Source organism: Erythrolamprus reginae, chromosome 3 (genome assembly GCF_031021105.1).
Source record: "Erythrolamprus reginae isolate rEryReg1 chromosome 3, rEryReg1.hap1, whole genome shotgun sequence".
NCBI classification, from domain to species: domain Eukaryota; kingdom Metazoa; phylum Chordata; class Lepidosauria; order Squamata; family Dipsadidae; genus Erythrolamprus; species Erythrolamprus reginae.
Window position 1 is genome coordinate 2,122,570 of NC_091952.1, and position 24,054 is coordinate 2,146,623.

The 24,054-nt window shown below is 41.6% G+C and overlaps 1 protein-coding gene across 1 annotated transcript in view; it reads right to left on the reverse strand.

Moving 5' to 3' along the window:
- Window positions 1–698: 698 nt before the first annotated feature.
- Window positions 699–24,054, reverse strand: part of KIAA1755 (KIAA1755 ortholog) — a 49,134-nt gene continuing 25,778 nt past the window's right edge. The window contains exons 10-16 of the mRNA XM_070744260.1: window positions 19,002–19,118; window positions 17,167–17,265; window positions 15,565–15,713; window positions 11,347–11,485; window positions 9,067–9,189; window positions 4,935–5,126; window positions 699–1,842 (exon numbers count right to left, since the gene is read on the reverse strand). Of these exons, the coding sequence (XP_070600361.1) occupies window positions 877–1,842; window positions 4,935–5,126; window positions 9,067–9,189; window positions 11,347–11,485; window positions 15,565–15,713; window positions 17,167–17,265; window positions 19,002–19,118 (1,785 nt within the window). The 3' untranslated portion in view covers window positions 699–876. The remainder of the gene's footprint in view (window positions 1,843–4,934; window positions 5,127–9,066; window positions 9,190–11,346; window positions 11,486–15,564; window positions 15,714–17,166; window positions 17,266–19,001; window positions 19,119–24,054) is intronic.

Sequence of the window (24,054 nt, forward strand, 5' to 3'; positions counted from 1 at the left end):
CCACCTCAGCACTTCCCTCCAGCCTTCACCCCAAGTCCCCCCACCAGGCGTCCATGGCAGAATGTCTACCCCTCTCTGACCCACACAAAAAGACCCCAACTCTCTGCAGTAACACAAGCGTTCATTGCACATATCCAGCCAGGGACCTTAGTTTGAGGGGCCCTGATTTAGTGCAATGGGAAAAATGCAAATAATTTTTCTGTTGGGCACTAAAATTTAGGAAGGAAGGAAGGAAGGAAGGAAGGAGGGCGGGAAGGAAGGAAGGAAGGGAGGAAGGAAGGGGATGGATGGAGGGAGGGAGGGAGGGAAGGAATGGGAGGGAGGAAGGAGAGGAAGGGAAGGAAGGAAGGGGATGGAGGGAGGGAGGGAAGGAGGAAAGGAAGGAAGGAAGGAAGGAAAGAAGGAGGGAGGGCGGGCGGGAAGGAAGGAAGGAAGGAAAGAAGGGAGGAAGGAAGGGGATGGATGGAGGGAGGGAGGGAGGGAAGGAAGGAATGGGAGGGAGGAAGGAGAGGAAGGGAAGGAAGGAAGGAAGGGGATGGAGGGAGGGAGGGAAGGAGGAAAGGAAGGATGGAAGGAAGGAAGGAAGGAAGGAAGGAAAGGAAAAGAAGACTACTCTGGGGTCCTTGTTCCTCTCTGAGCTGGGTTGTTTTCTTGCAGACGTCTGATTACCTGACAAAGTACCATCATCAGTGCAAGATGGGAGTGAGTTTTGCTCTCTTTATATATACACTAGTGGCTTGCCATGTCAGAGTGAAGAAACAGAACTGGCCTATGGACAAAAATCCAACCACGGTACTGAAGCACCCAAACCACCAGGAATTATTTTCAGCACCAGATCCTGAAGAAGACCGAGAGATAATCCCCAATTCCAGCCATTCAAGTCTCTGGTTTCACCAGACCGGAGCCGCTGCTTGGACTGTGGTTCTCCAAGTAGAGGATCCCCTGGCCTTTCTCCTGAGCCCCACCTCCTCCTCCTCCTCGGAGGCCCTGCAGATCCACGGACCACGTGCTACTGGAGTCCACGGCGTCTTCGGAGGAGTTCTGAGAATCGGCGTCTTCGGAAGAAAAACTCCCGTGTCTGGAGAGTTGGAAGTACTGAGCTCTCTCTCGCTTCTGGGGCCGCGGTGGACCTCTCGCTAGCCGAGGAAGGCAGGAGTGGCCCGTGATGGGTGGAGTGTCCCCAGTTCCTGGCATTGTCTCTGCTTTGGGAGAAGAGGCGGAAGAACGACGCAATGGAGAAGAATCCCAGGAGGCCCTCTGAGGTCTTCTGCAAGGTTCCTCACCCAAATGCTGGGAGTCAAGTCCACCAAATTCCAAAATGGCCTCGTGGCCTCTTCCACCCATAGCTTCCTCGTGGCCTCTTCCACCCACGCCTGAGTTAACGCACAAGGAGGACCTTGAAGCGTCAACACTACCGTCCATTCTGTCCAGGGTTTCTTTGGAGAACGGCTCCGGATCCTTGGTCTCCAACGCCTCACCTCCGTTGAAAACGTCAGCGGGGATTGATGAAGATGAGTTAGGAGATGAAGGGCCTCTTCCCTCCGCCCAGTCTCCTGCAGGGACTCCCCCTTTGGCCTCCTTGAAGTGGACCTGAAGGTCTTCCAGCATTCGCTTGGCTTCTCGGCTCCGTTCCAAGGCGTCACTCCAGATCAAGCGACCCTTGTCGCTGTGCATGCTGGATGCTTGGAGCTTCATTTGCTGGAACTTCTCCTCCGAAAAGTCCTCGGACATTCGCCGGAGAACATCTCTGTTGTCCTGCTGGGCCTCCACGGTGTTGGGTTCCTTCTCCCTGGACTTCGACTGGGCCAGATGTTCCTTGCAGTCCAGGTGAAATGCCGTGACCTTGAAAAGACAAGAGGTCAACGTTGGTTACTGGCTCCATCAAAGGCTTTTTTTCCTTGGTTTTTCACACTATGCCAGTGTTTCCCAACCTTGGCAACTTGAAGATATTTGGACTTCAACTCCCAGAATTCCCCAGCCAGCAAATGCTGGCTATGGAATTCTGGGAGTTGAAGTCCAGATAACTTCAAGTTGCCAAGGTTGGGAAACGCTGCACTATGCAACCATAGGGGTTTTTTTCCTTTTTTTTTCTTTTTCTTTTGGTATAAAATTTTCGTTATCTTTTCTTCAACATACAATAAAAACAAAATAAGCAGTAAAAAACCCCCATAGAATCAGTGCCTAAAATAATAATAAACGATACTTCTTTGTTACATTAAACATTAAAAAAATCCCAACAATGCCTTTAATATACATTTTTTATCCTCTACTTTGCTAGAAATGTTTTATATATTTTATCTCTTTTATCAAAATGTTGTCAGCCGCCCGAGTCCACAAATAGGGGTGGCACATTGTCTGATTGATTGATTGATTGATTAATTGAGTAATTGATTAATTGAATTAACTACACATGAGACCTATTTCATCTACAGATAGCAATATTATAAAACCTATCCCATTATATTCTCTTTTTCTATCTATAATAATACATAAACATCTTAACTCAATATCTAATTTAACCCTTTCATCTCTGTGTTAATTCCTTATCCATTGCTGCCACCAATCCTTATTTCGTCATCCGTGTCTTTATTAAATTAAAATTAAATCATCACATATTCCTTCAGAAGTGGTTAAGAAAATTATTTCTCAATTATTTTTACTTTCCAACCATGCATAAAACTTTCCCCAGATCTTACAGAAATGGCACTCTCCTTTATCTTTAAATTTTAAAGTAAGCCTATTCATTTCAGCACAATCTAAAATCTTACGTAATATTTCTCTTTCATCTGGAATGTATAGAAACATAGAAACATAGAAGACTGACGGCAGAAAAAGACCTCATGGTCCATCTAGTCTGCCCTTATACTATTTTCTGTATTTTATCTTACAATGGATATATGTTTATCCCAGGCATGTTTCAATTCAGTTACTGTGGATTTACCAACCATGTCTGCTGGAAGTTTGTTCCAAGCATCTACTACTCTTTCAGTAAAATAATATTTTCTCATGTTGCTTTTGATCTTTCCCCCAACTAACTTCAGATTGTGTCCCCTTGTTCTTGTGTTCACTTTCCTATTAAAAACACTTCCCTCCTGAACCTTATTTAACCCTTTAACATATTTAAATGTTTTCTTTTAGTATTGGATTTTATTGTATATTGTTCATGATTGTTGTTAGCCGCCCCAAGTTTTCGGAGAGGGGCGGCATATAAATCCAATAAAACTTGAAACTTGATCATGTCCCCCCTTTTCCTTCTGTCCTCCAGACTATACAGATTGAGTTCATTAAGTCTTTCCTGATAAGTTTTATGCTTAAGACCTTCCACCATTCTTGTAGCCCGTCTTTGGACCCGTTCAATTTTGTCAATATCTTTTTGTAGGTGAGGTCTCCAGAACTGAACACAGTATTCCAAATGTGGTCTCACCAGCGCTCTATATAAGGGGATCACAATCTCCCTCTTCCTGCTTGTTATACCTCTAACTATGCAGCCAAGCATCCTACTTGCTTTTCCTAGTGCCCGACCACACTGCTCACCCATTTTGAGACTGTCAGAAATCACTACCCCTAAATCCTTCTCTTCTGAAGTTTTTGCTAACTCAGAACTGCCAATACAATACTCAGATTGAGGATTCCTTTTCCCCAAGTGCATTATTTTACATTTGGAAACATTAAACTGCAGTTTCCATTGCTTTGACCATTTATCTAGTAAAGCTAAATCATTTACCATATTACAAACTCCTCAAGGAATATCAACCCTATTGCACACAAATAGGCAAATAGGCAAACCTTCCCTACCAAACCTTCCCCTATGTCACTCATAAACATATTAAAAAGAATAGGACCCAGAACAGACCCTTGTGGCACACCGCTTGTAACCTGTCCCTGCTCAGAATACTCGCCATTAACAATTTGTATTTTTCTTGACAGTTAAAATTGACCAGTGGTGTCAAGGAGTATACAGAGTGACCCCTGAGTTATCAATGATACACCTACACAAAGGAAATGTGGAATTCTAGCAGATATCCAGCAGGTACTCAGTGGATATGAACAATACAAACCAGATACATTAAAGTGTATTAAATAACACTGCAGAACAATTTGTAACACAATTTCTGTTGAGTTTGATTTTTGAGCTTTTTTATAGTTAAGTTAAGTTTTTTCTCTACACCTCATAAGGTTCAGGAGGGAAGTGTTTTTAATAGGAAAGTGAACACAAGAACAAGGGAGCACAATCTGAGATTAGTTGGGGGAAAGATTAGAAGTAATGTCAGAAAATGTGATTTTGCTGAAAGAGTAGTAGATGTTTGGAACAAACTTCCAGCAGACGTGGTTGGTCAATCCACAGGAACTGAACTGAAACAAGCCTGGGATGAACATAGATCCATCCTAAGATAAAATCCAGGAAATAGTATCAGGGCAGACTAGATGGACCAGGAGGTCTTTTTCTGCCATCAGTCTTCTATGTTTCTATATGGGATGCACATAGGATGGCTGACTATTTTTAGAGCATCAAGTGAGAAGGTCCACAGATTAAACACTCCAGAAAAAGTTATAAGTGAAATTTTTTTACCTTAATAGGTATAATTACCGTTCGGGGGGGGAAAAACAACTTGTATGAACCCAATTTAACTTGCAGTAACTATTATAGCCTTTGTATGAATAAAACTATTCTTTGTAAAAAGGACATTTGGTAAGTTTTTACTTTCCTCTCCTTTATATGCACAATTTGTAGGACTTTTGAGGGTATCCTGTAGCTTAAACAGTTGACGTGATAGACAAAAATTGTGATTATTTTTGGATCCAGAGGCCAAAATGTTGTTGAAAATAAGTCACAGATTTAAGACAACGAAATTGCTTTTTCCCAGTGTCATTTTAGCCGTACGTAACCATTCTTGACCGCTCGTCCACTTTATGAAGGCCGTTTCTGAGCTCACCTTGTCACAGAATCTGTAGAGATCCAGGAAAGTTTCCAGCTCTGCTCCTTTCATCTCCATATCCATGTAGAACATGGTCAGCTTAGCTTGGAAAGTCCCCTTGGCTGCTTCAAAGGTGGACATCTCAGGGTACTTGAACCCCTGGATCTTGGCGGCTTCCTTGGATAAAGAAAGGCCCCGGTTGTAGTGAACCTTTAGGAGAAAAGTCAAGGTCAGCAATAGCAATAGCATTTAGACTTATATGCCGCTTCCTAGTGCTTTTACAGTCCTCTCTAAGCAGTTTACAGAATCAGCCTTTTGCCTCCAACAATCTGGGTCCTCATTTGACGAAGGAAGGAAGGAAGGAAGGAAGGAAGGAAGGAAGGAAGGAAGGAAGGAAGGAATAGCAATAGCACTTATATACTGCTTTATAGTGCTTTCACAGCCCTAAACAGTTTACAGAATCAGCTTCTGACCCCCAACTATCTGGGTCCTCATTTGACCCACCTCTTTGAGGACTCAGAGTGTGTCTAATAAAGAGAAGGACCAGGGGAGACAAGATCTATAAGAGAAATAGACGAAATATGTAGAGTCCATACTGGCTATGTATGGAGGCACAACTTTGCAAGAGAGGTTCATATCAAGTTCACCAGGAGAATAATAAGAGATGATATTCTGAAACAGACAAGAACTCAAACTCCAAAGTATAAAGGAAAAGATATTATAATTTGAAAACAAGTTCCAAGAAGAGTGAGAGAAACCAGAAGAGAATATTATTTCCTTGCTATGGTACTAATTAAACAAAATATAGCAGTTTACAGAATCAGCCTTTTGCCTCCAACATTCTGGCTCCTCATTTGAGGAAGGAAGGAATGAAGGAAGGAAGGAAGGAAGGAAGGAAGGAAGGAAGGAAGGAAGGAAGGAAAGAAGGCAGGCAGGCAGGCAGGAAGGAAGGAAGGAAGGAAGGAAGGAAGGAATAGCAATAGTACTTATATACTGCTTTATAGTGCTTTCACAGCCCTAAACAGTTTATAGAATCAGCCTCTGACCCCCAACAATCTGGATCCTCATTTGACCCACCTCTTTGAGGACTCAGAGTGTGCCTAATAAAGAGAAGGACCAGGGGAGACATGATAGCAGCCTTCCAATATCTCAGGGGTTGCCACAAAGAAGAAGGAGTCAACCTATTTTCCAAAGCACCTGAGGGTAGAACAAGAAGCAGTGGGTGGAAACTAAACAAGGAGAGAAGAATCCTGCATCCAGTTTTGGTCATCACACTATAAAAATATGTTGAGACTCTGCTAAGAGTGCAGAAGAGAGCAACCAGGATGATGAGGGGACTGGAGGCTAAAACATAAGATGAATGGTTGCAGGAACTGGGCATGGCTGCTCTAGTGAAGAGAAGGACCAGGAGAGATAGGATAGCATCTTCCAATATTTGAGGGGCTGCCACAGAGAGACGAGGGGGTCAGGCTATTCTCCAAGATATCTGAAGGCCAGACACGCAATAATGGATGGAAACCGATGAAGGAGAGATTCAACCTGGAAATAAGGAGGAACTTTCCGACAGTGAAAACAATCACCTGATGGAACAGAGGTTGCCTTCAGAAGTTGTGGGAGCTTCATCCCTGGAGACTTTCAAGAAGAGACTGGGCTACCATTTGTCAGAAATGGTATCGAATCTCCTGCTTGGGTAGGGGGTTGGAGTAGATGACCTCTAAGATCCCTTTCAACTATATTATTTCTCTTTCTCTCTATCTATCCTCTGCCTGCCTGCCTGCCTGCCTGCCTGCCTGCCTGCCTGCCTGCCTGCCTGCCTGCCTGCCTGCCTGCCTGCCTGCCTGCCTGCCTGCCTGCCTGCCTGCCTGCCTATCTATCTATCTATCTATCTATCTATCTATCTATCTATCTATCTATCTATCTATCTATCCTCTGTCCATCCATTCGTCCCTCCATCTGTCTGTCCATCCATCTGCCCATCCATTCATCCCTCCTCCATCTGTAATCTCTATCTATCTATCTATCTATCTATCTATCTATCTATCTATCTATCTATCTATCTATCTATCTATCTATCTATCTATCCTCTTTCCATCCATTCGTCCCTCCATCTGTCTGTCCGTCTGCCCATCCATTCATCCCTCCTCCATCTCTAATCTCTATCTATCTATCTATCTATCTATCTATCTATCTATCTATCTATCTATCTATCTATCTATCTATCTATCATCTATCTATCTATCATCTATCTATTTATCTATATATAATCTATCTATCTATCTATCTATCTATCTATCAACTATCTATCTATCTATCTATCTATCTATCTATCTATCTATCTATCTATCTATCTATCTATCTATCTATCCATCTATCTCATCTATGTATCTATCTATCTATCTATCTATCATCTATCTATCTATCTATCTATCTATCTATCTATCTATCTATCTATCTATCTATCTATCTATCTATCTATCTATCTATCTACCTGTGCCCATCTGTCTGTCTATCTTTCTATCTATCTATCATCTATCATATGTATTAATTTATTTATCAATGTATTATTTATTTATTTATTGGATTTTTATGCCGCCCCTCTCTGAGGACTCGGGGTGGCTCACAACAACTGTCTGTCTGTCTGTCTCTCTCTCTCTCTATCTTTCTTCCTGTCTCTCTCTCTTTCCATCCTGAGTCTCATGGGATTGAGTGACATATAAGTCAAATACATAACTTAAATTAAATTAAATTTCTCTCTGTCTGTCTATCCATCGCCTTTTTCCTCTAAGGTCTCACTTTGCAACATAAATTCTTGGCTCCATTGCAGATGTAAGTCAAGGATTGCCTGTAAAGAGGCTGAACTCAGAAAAATTAAAGATTTTTCGACATGGCAGGCAAATTTGACTTGGAACGAATCTAGCTGTCAGGCAGAATTTAGATCAGGGAAGGGAGACAGCCATCACCCAGTCAGGTCTGGGCAGGAGAGCTGAAGCCCTGGAGGAAAAGATAAGAGACTTTGCAGAACTTTCTTCGAAGCAGGAAGTATATATATATTTCCCAAATTAAAAAGTGACTATTTGAGCATACGCTATCATGTCAGCCTAAGAAAAGTGGAAAATTAAAGCCTTGGGTGAAACGGTTCAGAAAAACCTGTTACGGAAATAAAGAAAGGAAACTGAAAAGTCCAGTTTGAAAATATGAAGTTTTGATCCATGTAGTTCTCAATTGGGACTAGAATCTCCCTTGCAAGCAAGGGGGATTGTCAAATGGACTGCGCCCTATTTTATCTCTTTAGTTACATAGAAATATAGAAGACTGACGGCAGAAAAAGACCTCCTGGTCCATCTAGTCTGCCCTTATACTATTTCCTGTATTTTATCTTACAATGGATATATGTTTATCCCAGGCAGGTTTAAATTCAGTGACTGTGGATTTACCAACCACGTCTGCTGGAAGTTTGTTCCAAGGATCTACTACTCTTTCAGTCAAATCATATTTTCTCACGTGGCTTCTGATCTTTCCCACAACTAACTTCAGAGTGTGTCCCCTTGTTCTTGTGTTCACTTTCCTATTAAAAACACTTCCATCCTGGACCTTATTTAACCCTTTAACATATTTAAATGTTTCAGTCATGTCCCCCCTTTTCCTTCTGTCCTCCAGACTATACAGATTGAGTTCATGAAGTCTTTCCTGATACGTTTTATGCTTAAGACCTCCCACCATTCTTGTAGCCCGTCTTTGGACCCGTTCAATTTTGTCAATATCTTTTTGTAGGTGAGGTCTCCAGAACTGGACACAGTATTATTCCAAATGGGGTCTCACCAGCGCTTTATATAAGGGGATCACAATCTCCCTCTTCCTGCTGGTTATACCTCAAGCTATGCAGCCAAGCATCCTACTAGCTTTTCCTACTGCCCGACCACACTGCTCACCCATTTTGAGACTGTTGTTGTTAAGAGAACAATTGATGTCGTTGTTAAGAGAACAGCTGCTGTAATCTGGCTTCCCCATTGCTTGTTTGGAGGTCACAAGACGGGACATTGGGTTGCATTGACAACGGCATAGAATCAAGGTTTGGTTAACAGAGTTGGAAGAGGCCTGTAGCCATGTAGGGTTTGAGCAGCCCTGCCTTCCTCTCTCCATCCTAACTTACCGTGGCTTCTTTGAAAAAGTCCTTAAACCGACGGTAGGACTCTTCGGTCTTCTCCAAACTTCCCTCCACCAATCCCACCGCGGTCAGCTCTGGATCTCCTTCTTCATCAATCCACAAAGTGACCTGCGGCAAGAAACAACAGAAGAAAAAAAACTCTTTCTCTGGACTTTTAGCTTCTAGAGTTGTTAACCTGATCCTACACAGGTTTTGCTCAGGCAATCTCACACTACTCACAAGAGCCTACAAAACTTTTGCCAGACCCATCCTAGACTACTGCTCATCTGTCTGGAACCCACAGCACATCTCAGACATCAACACCCTTGAAAATGTCCAAAGATATTTCACCAGAAGAGCCCTTCACTCCTCCACTCGAAACAGAATATCCTACGAAAATAGACTAACAATCCTGGGCCTAGAAAGCCTAGAACTACGGCGCCTAAAACACGATTTGAGTATTGCCCACAAGATCATATGCTGCAACGTCCTACCGATCAATGACTTCAGCTTCAACCACAACAACACAAGAGCACACAACAGATTCAAACTTAATACGAACTGCTCCAAACTTGACTGTAAAAAATATGATTTCAACAATCAAGTTATCAAAGCGTGGAACTCATTGCCGGACTCAATTGTGTCAACCCCTAATCCCCAACATTTCTCACTTAGACTCTCCACGATTGACCTCTCCAGGTTCCTAAGAGGCCAGTAAGGGGCGTACATAAGTGCACTGGTGTGCCTTTCGTCCCCTGTCCAATTGTCTTTCCTTTCTTTCACTTATCATATATATTCTCTTCCTTTCATATATCCTCTCCTCTAAGTTCACTTTACCCTTATATATATTACTACATGTCTATTTTTCTTCCTATGTATTTGTATTGGACAAATGAATAAATAAAATAAAATAAATAAATAAACTTTGAAGGTCAAGTTGAGCCAAAACACGCAACAATCTTAGCCAGTTTGCTTCACCTGGTGCTCCATTTTTAGGGAAGTTCAGCTGGACCATTCTTATGTTTACTTGTCACTTGGAGCTTAAAAGGCCTGGAGACTAAAACATAGGAAGAACGGCTGCAGGATTGAGGTTTGGCTAGTTTAATGAGGAGAAGGACCAGGGGAGACGTGATAGCAGTCTTCCAATAACTCAGGGGTTGCCACAGAGAGGAGGGGGTCAAGCTATTTTCCAAGGTACCCAAAAGCCAGACAAGGAATGGATGGAAACTAGAAAGGGTGCAGAGAAGAGCAACAAAGAGGATTAGGGGGCTGGAGGCTAAAACATACGAAGAACAGTTGCAGGAACTGGGCAGGGCTAGTTGAATGAAAAGAGGGACCAGGGGAGACAGGATAGCAGTCTTCCAGTATCTCAGGGCTTGCCACAAAGAAGAGGGAGTCAACTTATTCTCTCCAAAGGACTTGAGGGTAGGACAAGAAGCAATGGGTGGAAATTAAACAAGGAGAGAAGCAACTTAGAACTAAGGAGAAATTTCCTGACAGTCAGAATGGTTGATCAGTGGAACAGCTTGCCTCCAGAAGTTGTGAATCCTCCAGCACTGGAAGTTTTGAAGAAGACGTTGGATAACCATGTGTCTGAAGTGGTGTAGGGTTTCCTGCCCAAGCAGGGGGCTGGACTAGAAGACCTCCAAGGTCCCTTCCAACTCTGTTGTTATTATTATTAAGAACTGGGCCTGGCTAATTTAATGAAGAGAAGGACCAGGGGAGACATGATAGCAGTCTCCCAATATCTCAGTGGTTGCCCCAAGGAAGAGGGAGTCAAGCTATTCTCCAAAGCACCTGAGGGTAGAACAAGAAGCAACAGGTGGAAACTAAACAAGGAGAGAAGCAACTTAGAACTAAGGAGAAATTTCCTGACAGTTAGAACAATTAATCTGTGGAACAGCTTGCCTCCAGAAGTTGTGACTGCTCCAACACTGGAAGTTTTTAAGAAGAGATTAGACAGCCATTTGACTGAAATTGTAGACAGTCTTCTACTATAGGTGCTTTGGAGAATAGGTTGGTCCTCTTTTTGTAGCAGCCCCTCAAATCTTGGAAGGCTGCTATCATTTCTCCCCTCGTCCTTCTTCTCTTCATTAGACTAGACACGCCCAATTACTACAGCCGTTCATTCTATGTTTTGGTCTCCAGTCCCCTAATCACCTTTGTTGTAGATTACTATGAGCCATGGTGGTGCAGTGATTAGGATGCAGCACCAAGCTGTAGCTGCAGGACTGGACTCTAACCACTGCACCACCGAGGCTCTACTGGCTACAGCCCTTCCCTTACCTGGTGGAATTCTTCCTCAAGTTCCCGGATCTTCTTGAGGAACTCCAAGTGCTCCAAGCAACTGTTGGATTTAGTCACCAGCGTGTGGACATCCTCTTCCACCAGGTTGTAGATGGCCAGGGTGCTCTCAAAACTGCGCCTAGCAAACAAACACACACACACACACACAATGAATTTGAGCCTTTGTGGGTCTCTTTTGGCTTTGTGGGCATTTCTGTTTTTCGAGGGGTGTTGGCAACATCTCGGGGCCTTTCTCCCCATTTTCTCTTAAGGATTGTCCACCATGAGGTCTTGAAGCATAAAAAAAAAATCAGGCTGACAGGAGGTTTGTTGTTGTTGAGTGGGTGTGACTGATGTTAATATAATGAGGATTATATATATTTATTGATTTTTTTGTTTTTTAAATATTTACATGTTAATGCTTACAGGTGGATCAACATCATATATTTACATACGTCTCAATATTTTCTACAATTACACACTTGTGCATATGATATACTATTCCATCTCTTATTGTAAATTCGCATTCCTTTTTTGATCTTTTAATTCCATAGTTAATCTGTCCATTTCTGCGCATTTATATATTTTTTTTATTATTTCCTTATCGTTGGGTATCTGTGAGTTCTTCTATTTTTACGTGTAGTATAATAATAATAATAATAATAATAATAATAATAATAATAATAATAATAATTTTTTATTAGATTTGTATGCCGCCCCTCTCCGAAGACTCTTGCAGCCATTACAATGTGTAGCATTAAGTATCTTACACTTTTAACATATGATCCTCTAATAATCTGCTGCACGAATCCCAGCGACCAGTTAGGTCCCACAGAGTGGGTTTTCTCCGGGTCCCGTCAACTAAACAATGCCGCTTGGTGGGACCCAGGGGAAGAGCCTTCTCTGTGGTGGCCCTGGCCCTCTGGAACCAACTCCCCCCAGAGATTAGAATTGCCCCCACCCTCCTTGCGTAAGCTACTTAAAACCCACCTCTGCCGCCAGGCATGGGGGAATTGAGATACCCTTTCCCCCTAGGCCTGTACAATTTTATGCATGGTATGTCTGTATGTATGTTTGGTTTTTATATTAATGGGTTTTTAATTGTTTTTAGTATTGGATTATTATTGTACGCTGTCTTATTATTGCTGTTAGCAGCCCCGAGTCTCTGGAGAGGGGCGGCATACAAATCCAATAAATGAATGAATGAATGAATAAATAAATACCTTAAAAATTCTGGCGTGAATTCAATTGCTGTATCTGTTATTTGTTGCAACCAATTTCTTAATTTCCTCCAGTATTTTTTTGCTTTGGGACATAGCCACCATAGGTGGAAGAATATAATGGGGATTTTAGATGGGATAAGTGAGTTTCATATAAATTGGATTTAGGATTTGTATTGCATTGTTCTTTTTATAGGTTGTGGGCCACCCTGAGTCTTTGGAGAGGGGCGGCATATAAATCCAATCAATCCAATGAATCAATCAACGAATCAATCAATCAATCAATGTTTGCTAATTCCGTTCCTACCCATTGTCTACCCAGGATGGGATATTTATTTGCAGTGTGGCGGGCAAATTAAAGAAAAAGATTGGATAAGGTTCACAAAAGAGAAATTCAGTACCTTACTATTTATATATTAACAGCGGCTAGGATGGTTCATACGCAGCAATGGAAAGAGGAAGTGATACCGAAAGAGGCAATGATTATTTTAAAAAATCATGGATTGCACAAAAATGGAAAGGCTTACTAGAAAATTGAAAGGGAAATAGCATTCTGATTATTGCAAAACATGGAATAAATTTTATAATTGGTTAAAAAATAGTGTCAACTCCCAACCCCCAACATTTCTCCCTTAGACTCTCCACGATTGACCTCTCCAGGTTCCTAAGAGGCCAGTAAGGGGTGTACATAAGTGCACTGATGTGCCTATCGTCCCCTGTCCAATTGTCTTTCCTTATCTCATATATCATATATATTCTCTCCTTATCTATATATATATATATCATATATATATCATATATATTCTCTCCTTATCTCTTATATCATATAGATTCTCTCCCTCCCATCTACTTCTCTTCTTTTTTACTTTCTATCTTTATATATATTACTTAATGTCTATTCTCTCCCATATGTATTGTATTGCATATTGGACAAAGAATTAAATGAATGAATGAATGAATGAATGAATGAATGAATGAATGAATAAATAAATAAATAAATAAAGATTATATACAACGGTACCCCTACTTAAAGGCTTAATTCGTTCCGTGACCAGGTTTTTCAGTAGGAGCAATTTTTTCCCCTAGGAATCAATGTAAAATAATACATGCAAACCCATTAGGAAAGAAATAAAAGCTTGGGATTTGGGTGGGAGGAAGAGGAGGAAGAACAAGAGGAGGAGGACCGTTGCAGCCCAGAGCGAAGGGAGCGTTTATTTTCTCTGGGCGCTGGCAGAGGTTTATTCCCTCTCCAAGCGCCCAGAGAAAGGAAAATGCTCCGTTCGCTCTGGGATGCCAAAGCCTCCTTAAGCACCACCGAAAGGCTCCTCTGGCAGCCCAGAAAAGCCCGAGATAGCCGGGATTAAAGGGGGAATGGCAGGAAACTGGCCAGGCCTTTGTGCTGCTCTCAAATTTCCTAGAAAATTGTTCTGGGTTCGGGTTCCTAAGTAGAAAAATTAATAATAATTAATAATAATTTATTAGATTTGTATGCCGCCACTCTCCGAAGACTCGGGGCGGCTCACAACAACGATAAAAACAATATTATACTGGCACAAATCTAATATTTAAAAAAACTAAAAACCCTATCATAATTAAAAACCAAACAGCACATACATACCAAACATAAATTATAATAAGCCTGGGGGAAAGGTCTCAAATCCCCCATGCCTGGCGGTATAGGTGGGTCTTAAGTAGTTTACGAAAGACAAGGAGGGTGGGAGCAGTTCTAATCTCCGGGGGGAGTTGATTCCAGAGGGCCAGGGCCACCAGAGAAGGCTCCTCCCCTGGGTCCCGCCAAACGACATTGTTTAGTCGACGGGACTCGGAGAAGGCCAACTCTGTGGGACCTTATCGGCCGCTGGGATTCGTGCGGTACTCTAATCCAATGCCATGTAGGGCTTTAAAGGTCATGACCAACACTTTGAATTGTGACCGGAAACTGATCGGCAGCCAATGCAGGCCACAGAGTGCTGTAGATACGTGGGCAAATCTGGGAAGCCCCACGATGGCTCTCGCGGCCGCGTTCTGCATGATCTGGAGTTTCCGAACACTTTTCAAAGGTAGCCCCAAAAGGTTCTTAAGAAGAGGCAAAAAAAGAAAGAAACGTAGGTAGAGGTGCCACTGTATAGATATAGTTTAGTAGCATTATTTTACATTTTATTATTATTTTACCAGTGCATTATTTTACATTTGGAAACATCAAACTGCAGTTTCCATTGCTTTGACCATTTATCTAGTAAAGCTAAATCATTTACCATATTACAGGTGCCTCCAGGAATATCAGCCCTATTGCACACTTTGAGGGAGAGGTTGGTGCTACTATAGTGGGAAGCCAGTGGAAGAGAATGACCAGTGCCAGTGGTCAGTAGGTCATCGACTGGTGTTGGAGTGAAGGTTAGAGATGAGCGTCCTCATTCCCTTTCCCTCCAAGGGCGCCCATCGCGCATAAATCTTGGGCACAAAACAGCAATCAGTGAGAAAAATCTTGGGCAGTGTTCATGTCCTTAGCATTCACGTAGCGCAGTGTTTCCCAACCATGGCAACTTGGAGATATTTGGACTTCAAGTCCCAGAATCCCCCAGCCAGCATTCGCTGTCTGGGGGATTCTGGGAGTTGAAGTCCAAATATCTCCAAGTTGCCAAGGTTGGGAAACACTGACGTAGCGCATTACAGCGCGCACTTCGCCCTTGGAGAGAAACGCTCATCTCTAACCTTCCACACAACGCCAGTCAATGATCTACTGACCATTAGCACTGCTCGTTCTCTTCTGCTGGCTTCCCGCTACATAATAGTAACACCAACCTGCCCTGTGAACCTGCCCCGCAAGAGCTACGTGGCTTGTAACCTCACAGATAATCCTCATAGCTCTGATGATATTACCTAGATGGCTCATGAAATGTCTCATAAGGGAACAAGCAACCCTGTTACTCCAAGAGCACCAAGGACCTCCACAATCCTCCTCCTCCTCCTCCCCCTTTCCAGAACTTGGCTTTCCTACCGGACGTCAGGCGTGAAGCCAAGTCGGGCCGCCTCCTTCCGCATCCTGGCCAGCGTGACCCCTCCTTCCCTCTGCAAGTTGACCAACTGGGCATCGCACAGAACCTCTTGCATGAGCTGTCGGTGCCTGCTCACTTGGCGCTCCACCGCCTGTTGGGACAAGCCAACCGGTTAGCCAAGTTCACGGAGGGCAGGACACTTACCTTTGAGTCGATTTTTTGGTCCAGCAGGGTGTCCCGACAGTCAATTAATTTATTATCACAAAGGAACCTTGCCCATTCCAGTGCTGGAGTGCCCACAAGTTCTGGAGCCAAGCAGTTCCATCCATCCATCCATTCATCCATCCATCCATCCCTCTGTCTGTCCTATCTATTATCCATCTATCCATCTTTCTATCCTATCCTATCCATATCTATCTGGCCATCTTTTCTCTCTGTCTGTCTGTCTATCTGTCTGTCTGTCTCCCTCTGTTTCTATGTCTCTGTCTCTCATTCTGCCTCTCTCTGTTTCTCTATCTCTTTGTCTCTCTCTCTCTCTCTCTCTCTGTTTCTCTCTGTCTTTCTCTGTTTCTTTCTTTCTCTCTCTCTCTGTCTTTCTCTCTGTTTCTCTGTCTGTCTCTCTCTCTCTGTCTCTCTCTCTCTCTTGGCTAGTCTCTGCTATTTCTGTTTTGGTTTTGTGACTATGCTGTAGTAAGAACTGTATGTTCAAATGATGGTTTATGTATTTGTAAGCTGACAAAGTAAACTTATAATATTGTATATTTATTGAGATGTATTGATTGATTCAACTGTGTATGACTAGGACTGTTCTTGATTGAGATATTTGCCAAAGTAAATAATATTTTATACACTTATTGTATCTGGATTGTATTACTGAATTATTATTCGTATCTCTGGGCTATCAGCTGGATATTTGCAAGACCTCTATGTATGTGTATCTTTGACCACTCTGTACACTACTTAACACACAGGTTGTAAAGTGGACTACGGGGTGAGTAAGAGAGTGGGGGATGCCCAACTAGAGAATAGCATCAGTGCTACAAAGGAGGGGGGGTTGGAGGAGGAGGAAGATGAGGAAGAGAACTGGGAGATCCTGGATGCTATCTGAGCTTGGTTGTTTCCTTGAAGACATTTCAAAAACGAACTACGTAACATTATCAGTGCTCAACGTTGGGTAGTGAAACATCTGTAAGAAAACCATCCTCAGAGAGCACCAAGGTCTTCCTCCTCCTCCTCCTCTTCCTCCTCCTCCTTCTCATCGTCCTCCTCCTCTCCACAACCCCACTCTCTTCCAGCACTGGTAATGTTCCCTAGTTGGGTCATGAAACATCTGCAAGAAGACAACCAAGCTAAGAGAGCACCAAGGACCACACGCTCCTCCTCCTCCCCTTCTTCCATAAATTTCATTCCCTTCTAGCACTGATAACATTCCCTAGTTGGGTCATGAAATGTTTCCAAACACACACACACACACAAATCTGAGAGAGCCTCAAGGACCCCACAGACAAACACTGCCCTCCAAAGCCATGAAGAGAAGCAGGCCACAAAGCCTGGCCAATCCTTGATCTCAAAACCTTCCCCTCCAGTAGACCTCACGTCCTTACCTGCAAGGTCTCCAGACCCTCTTCCTTCTCCAGCTCCTGGGCGGTGGTCCGTAACAACTCGGAGGCCTTTTTGAGACCGCCGACAAAATGATGGACTTTCTAGGAGAAGGAAAGTCATTTTTTGTCACCAACGAGGGAGGGTTGGGGTCTACAGATCAGTTTGGGGGTTGCAAGGGGGTGCTTGTACAAAATGCGGGTCACTATGGAGGACAAGCAGGGTGGGTTACAGCTGTGGGGTCCCAATTAAAGGTGGTAAGAGGACTGGGGGCTTCTGGGGCCATAGAGGCTCATACGCAGAGATGCCGATCTCCAAGCAAGCCTCTGCACCTCTATCACTGTCTGGTTGGGTGCTGCAACCCAACAAGACCGACCCAGACTTCAGAGGAGAATCAGAATTGCAGAAAAAACAATATTTATTTATTTATTTTTATTTATTTATTATTTAGATTTGTATGCCGCCCCTCTCCGCAGACTCGGAGCTGCCCACCTGCCTTCCATTGAGGACCTGTAGACTGCAGGAGTCAAAAAGAGGGTGGGGAAAATATTGACTGACCCCTTGCATCCTGGACACAAACTGTTTCAACTCCTACCCTCAAAACGTCACTACAGAGCACTGCACACCAAGACACAAGGACAGTTTTTTTCCCGAACGCCATCACTCTACTAAACAAATAATTCTGTTAACACTGTCTAACTATTTACTAAGTCTGCACTACTATTACTACTAGTTTTTTCCCATCATTCCTATCACCCATTTCCTCCCACTTAGGACTGTATGACTGTAACTTGTTGCTTCTATCCTTAAATATTTTTATTAATATTTATTGTTTCCTCATTGCTTATTTGACCCCTATGACAATCATTGTGTTGGACCACATGATTTTTGACAAATGTATTTTTCTTTTATGTACACTGAGAGCATCTGCCCCAAAAACAAATTCCTTGTGTGTCCAATTACACTTGGCCAATAAAATTCTATCCTATCCTATTCTATTTTTTCTCATCATTCCTATCACCCATCTCCTCCCACTTAGGACTGTATGACTGTAACTTCTTGCTTGTATCCTTAAGATTTTTTATTTATATTGATTGTTCCTTCATTGCTTCATTGCTTATTTGACCCCATGACAATCCTTAAGTGTTGGACCTCATGATTCATGACAAATGTATCTTTTCTTTTATGTCCACTGAGAGCATCTGCACCAAGACAAATTCCTTGTGTGTCCAATCACACTTGGCCAATAAAATTCTATCCTATCCTATTCTATTTTTTCTCATCATTCCTATCACCCACCTCCTCCCACTTAGGACTGTATGACTGTAACTTCTTGCTTGTATCCTTAAGATTTTTTATTTATATTGATTGTTCCTTCATTGCTTCATTGCTTATTTGACCCCTATGACAATCCTTAAGTGTTGGACCACATGATTTTTGACAAATGTATTTTTCTTTTATGTACACTGAGAGCATCTGCCCCAAAAACAAATTCCTTGTGTGTCCAATTACACTTGGCCAATAAAATTCTATCCTATCCTATTCTATTTTTTCTCATCATTCCTATCACCCACCTCCTCCCACTTAGGACTGTATGACTGTAACTTCTTGCTTGTATCCTTAAGATTTTTTATTTATATTGATTGTTCCTTCATTGCTTCATTGCTTATTTGACCCCTATGACAATCCTTAAGTGTTGGACCTCATGATTCATGACAAATGTATCTTTTCTTTTATGTCCACTGAGAGAATCTGCACCAAGACAAATTCCTTGTGTGTCCAATCACACTTGGCCAATAAAGAATTCTATTCTTAAAAAAAGGGTGGGGGGCGAAGGTACCTGGAAGAACTGCACCCATTCCCCGTGGTTATAGGGGAAATGACCATCAAAGGCTTGGGTCAACTGGCTACTGTCCACGTGGCGGATCAAAGCTTTTGAAGAAGTCACAGCTTCCACCTGCAGGCAAGAAGACATTTAAGCTCAGCTTGGAGAAACATTTACCTAGCTCAATCCCACCTGGCAGGGTTGTCGTTGTTGGGGAAAAGAAGACGAGGGAAACAGTATTGGGTATATTTGCCGCCTTGAGTTATGTAGAAACAGTATTAAAAGGACAATAATCCAGTAAGTAAATTAAAAAATACATTAAAATGTATACTGCTCAAAAAAATAAAGGGAGCACTCAAAGAACCCATCCTAGATCTGAATGAATGAAATATTCTCATTGAATACTTGTTCTGTACAAAGTTGAATGTGCATTTGGAATACTGGAACACATTTGGAATAATACTGTGTTCAGTTCTGGAGACCTCACCTACAAAAAGATATGGATAAAATTGAACAGTTCCAAAGACGGGCTACAAAAATGGTGGAAGGTCTTAAGCATCAAAGGAAAGACTTCATGAACTCCATCTGTAGAGTCTGGAGGACAGAAGGGAAAGGGGGGACATGATCGGAACATTAAAATATGTCAAAGGGTTAAATAAGGTTCAGGAGGGAAGTGTTTTTAATAGGAAAGTGAAGACAAGAACAAGGAGACACAATCTGAAGTTAGTTGGGGGAAAGATCAAAAGCAACGTGAGAAAATATTATTTTACTGAAAGAGTAGTAGATGCTTGAACAAACACCCAGCAGACATTTTATTTTATTTTATTTAAAAAGAGTTATTCTCTTGTTCTCCCTGGAAAACTGGGACAGCCAGGTGGGACCCAAGTTCCAATCCTGCCGCCTCTGCAATTAATGACCGCCAGCCCTGTTGGTTTGGAGCAGCCTTAATGGGCGACTTCTGGCTCCCGCTAGCTACGTCGGCCTCTTTTAAATCACACACCTGGGTGCGTGGAGATTAAAATAATAATTCAGCCTTGAAAGGAGGTCTGTTCCTTCATTAATGCCGCTGGCTTTAATTAATGCAATGTAAAACATTAATGCCTTTGATCAGCGGCAGCTGCCCTGCGTGATTAACAGGTTGCCTTGCCTGGGGTGGGGTGTGGGAGGGGGAAGCTCCTGGGGGGGGGGGGGGCTGATGAATGACAACGGAGCCAGAAAACCCACCCCCCACCCCCCAGCCTGGGTTGGAGGAAGGTATATGGGAGGTTCCCAGGAATCAGCTTGCCTGAAATGCAGGGGGGTCAGGGTTTTAGAGGTGCAAATTAGCTTTGCTTTGGAAGATTTGTCTGAATAAGTTCTCAGCCAAGACCCAGTTCTGCAAGCTGAATACATTTCAGGTAGACCTCAGGTTACAACCGTTAGAATAGAATAGAATAGAATAGAATAGAATATATGGAATGGAATTGAAGAGAAGAAGAGGATAGGATATTGGAATGAAGAATAGAATAGAATGGAATGGAATGGAATAGAATAGAATATATGGAATGGAATTGAAGAGAAGAAGAAGATAGGATATTGGAATGAAGAATAGAATGGAATGGAATAGAATAGAATAGAATATATGGAATGGAATTGAAGAGAAGAAGAAGATAGGATATTGGAATGAAGAATAGAATGGAATAGAATGGAATGGAATGGAATAGAATAGAATATATGGAATGGAATTGAAGAGAAGAAGAAGATAGGATATTGGAATGAAGAATAGAATGGAATGGAATAGAATAGAATAGAATAGAATAGAATATGTGGAATGGAATTGAATTGAAGAGAAGAAGAAGATAGGATATTGGAATGAAGAATAGAATGGAATTAGAATAGAATAGAATATATGGAATGGAATTGAAGAGAAGAAGAAGATAGGATATTGGAATGAAGAATGGAATGGAATAGAATAGAATATATGGAATGGAATTGAAGAGAAGAAGAAGATAGGATATTGGAATGAAGAATAGAATGGAATGGAATGGAATAGAATAGAATATATGGAATGGAATTGAAGAGAAGAAGAAGATAGGATATTGGAATGAAGAATGGAATGGAATAGAATAGAATATATGGAATGGAATTGAAGAGAAGAAGAAGATAGGATATTGGAATGAAGAATAGAATGGAATAGAATGGAATGGAATGGAATAGAACAGAATATATGGAATGGAATTGAAGAGAAGAAGAAGGTAGGATATTGGAATGAAGAATAGAATGGAATGGAATAGAATAGAATATATGGAATGGAATTGAAGAGAAGAAGAAGATAGGATATTGGAATGAAGAATAGAATGGAATGGAATGGAATAGAATAGAATATATGAAATGGAATTGAAGAGAAGAAGAAGATAGGATATTGGAATGAAGAATAGAATGGAATGGAATAGAATAGAATATATGAAATGGAATTGAAGAGAAGAAGAGGATAGGATATTGGAATGAAGAATAGAATGGAATAGAATAGAATAGAATATATGGAATGGAATTGAAGAGAAGAAGAAGATAGGATATTGGAATGAAGAATAGAATGGAATAGAATAGAATAGAATATATGGAATGGAATTGAATTGAAGAGAAGAAGAAGATAGGATATTGGAATGAAGAATAGAATGGAATTAGAATAGAATAGAATATATGGAATGGAATTGAAGAGAAGAAGAAGATAGGATATTGGAATGAAGAATGGAATGGAATGGAATAGAATAGAATATATGGAATGGAATTGAAGAGAAGAAGAAGATAGGATATTGGAATGAAGAATAGAATGGAATAGAATGGAATAGAATAGAATATATGGAATGGAATTGAAGAGAAGAAGAGGATAGGATATTGGAATGAAGAATAGAATAGAATGGAATGGAATAGAATAGAACAGAAAATATGGAATGGAGTGGAATTGAAGAGAAGAGGATAGGATATTGGAATGAAGAATAGAATAGAATAGAATATATGGAATGGAATGGAATGGAAGGGAAGGGAAGAGAAAAGAAGAGGATAGGATATTGGAATGAAGAATAGAATAGAATAGAACAGAATAGAATAGAAAATATGGAATGGAATGGAACTGAAATATGGAATCAGGAAGAAACAATATTCCTAAAAAATTCCATGTCTAATAGCCCATATAATAATGGCTGCAAGACTATGTTATGCGCAATACTGGAAAACTAATGCAATACCATCAGAAAACTTAAATTATAGATAAAATTTACAGGTGTGCCGAGATGGACAGGCTGACAATGGAGATTAAGGGATTAAACAAGTCGGAATATTATGAAACTCGGAATAAATGGGACAATTGGATTGAAAATAAAAACAAAACAATGTGATACAAGAAGAAAGGATGTACAAAAAGTGGAACAGTGTAAATATAAAGGAAAATGTATACTCTTAAAAAAGACATAATCTAAGAGATTGGGTATTGATCTGTGTTAAATTATTGGGATGTTTCAAATGTGAAAAAACAAATAAATAAAACATTGGGGGGGAAAACCAAGGCAGAAAATTCTACCTTTTAATGTGAAAGAGTAATCAGTTTAACTATATTTGATTGGTAAGGCCTATTATCCATTATAGGTTAATGAAAATGGAATAAAAAAGAGAATTGTGGCTTGACTCTTCATCCCGTTGGTTAAGGCCACCCGTGGTCCTTCTGCAAGGGGGTGAAAAAAGGTTCAGCCTTAATCTAATAATTTGATTGCCTCCAACCTGGTTAGAAATGAGACTGTCACACTTTTTGAAAAATGGCTCAATTGTTGCTTGTTCAGGGAGAACTCCACGCCGCTCTGCCTCCATCCATCATTCTGGACACAGTTTTGAGAGCAAGACAACTTGGTTTCCCATAAGGGATGCCTTCCCAGGAAATGTACGGTGGTCCTCGAGTTACAATTGATGAGCCGTAAAGCCCAACCGTTATAAAACAGGTCGGTCGCGCAATCTACATACTTTTTACAATGTGTTTTATTGTACTTGTTTGGCAAAGTTCAAACACTGTGATTGTTAAGATGACCCTTCGTTCATTAAGCAAAGCCATTGGTCGCTCGGGTGCAGTTTTTTGCCACAAAATTGTCCTAAAATGCAGTCATGTGACTGTGGGCAACTGCAAACAGCTGTAAACGTGTGTATAATTATTTACGAGGGTTGCCCAGAAAAGACTGCACCATATTTTTTTTCTCAGCCTACAGTAACAGTACAAATGCAAAACTTTAGATAGACATTATTTGAATTGTCAGGAGTGCGTGTGTAAATTTTGCATTTGTTCAGACAGATCGCGTAGCTGCAGCCGTGTTTTGAAATGGCGTCTGTAAGTGATGGACGTTACAAGCACCGTGTCGTCATTGAATTTCTCACTGCGGAGAAAGAAACTGTTAGGAACATTCACAAACATTTGTGTACAGTTGATGGAGAATCTGCAGTCAACAGAAATACGGTTAGTCGCTGGGCACAGAGGGTGAGGCCATTAGAGGTGATTCAAACAGTGCAGAAATGGCTTCGTGACCAGGACAAGGAGTGGTACTGACAGGGCGTACACGCCCTTGTGTCTTGCTGGAGGAAGGCCATACAACAGGACAGAGACTACGTGGAAAAAATAGGGAGTGTAGAAGAAACATCCTTTTTTCTTGTGGGTAAGTTTCATTGGGTTCAATAAATAATTGTTGAAGCAAACAAATGTGGTGCATTACTTTCTGGGTGAACCTTGTAGTAAAAAAATTAAGGAATAAGTAACACAAAGAAGTGTTGTTGAGTGTGATCACATGATTGTGTGAGGTAGCCTGACCTGCAAAAGTTTGAGTCCAGGTAAGTCCCCTTTTTCAGGTCGTAACTCCAAAAGGTTGCTTAGCAACCAGTGATAAATTGAGGACCACTTAGGGAAATTCAGTACCCGTCCATCTGCCGGTGGTAGGACTTAATGAAGAGTAGGTGCAGTGATGGGCTCCTACGGGCACGGTCAGGAACACAGTTCCGGTAGCAAAATTTAGAGCTCCACCCCAGAGCCCCCAATTTGCACTGAAAGATGTTGAAA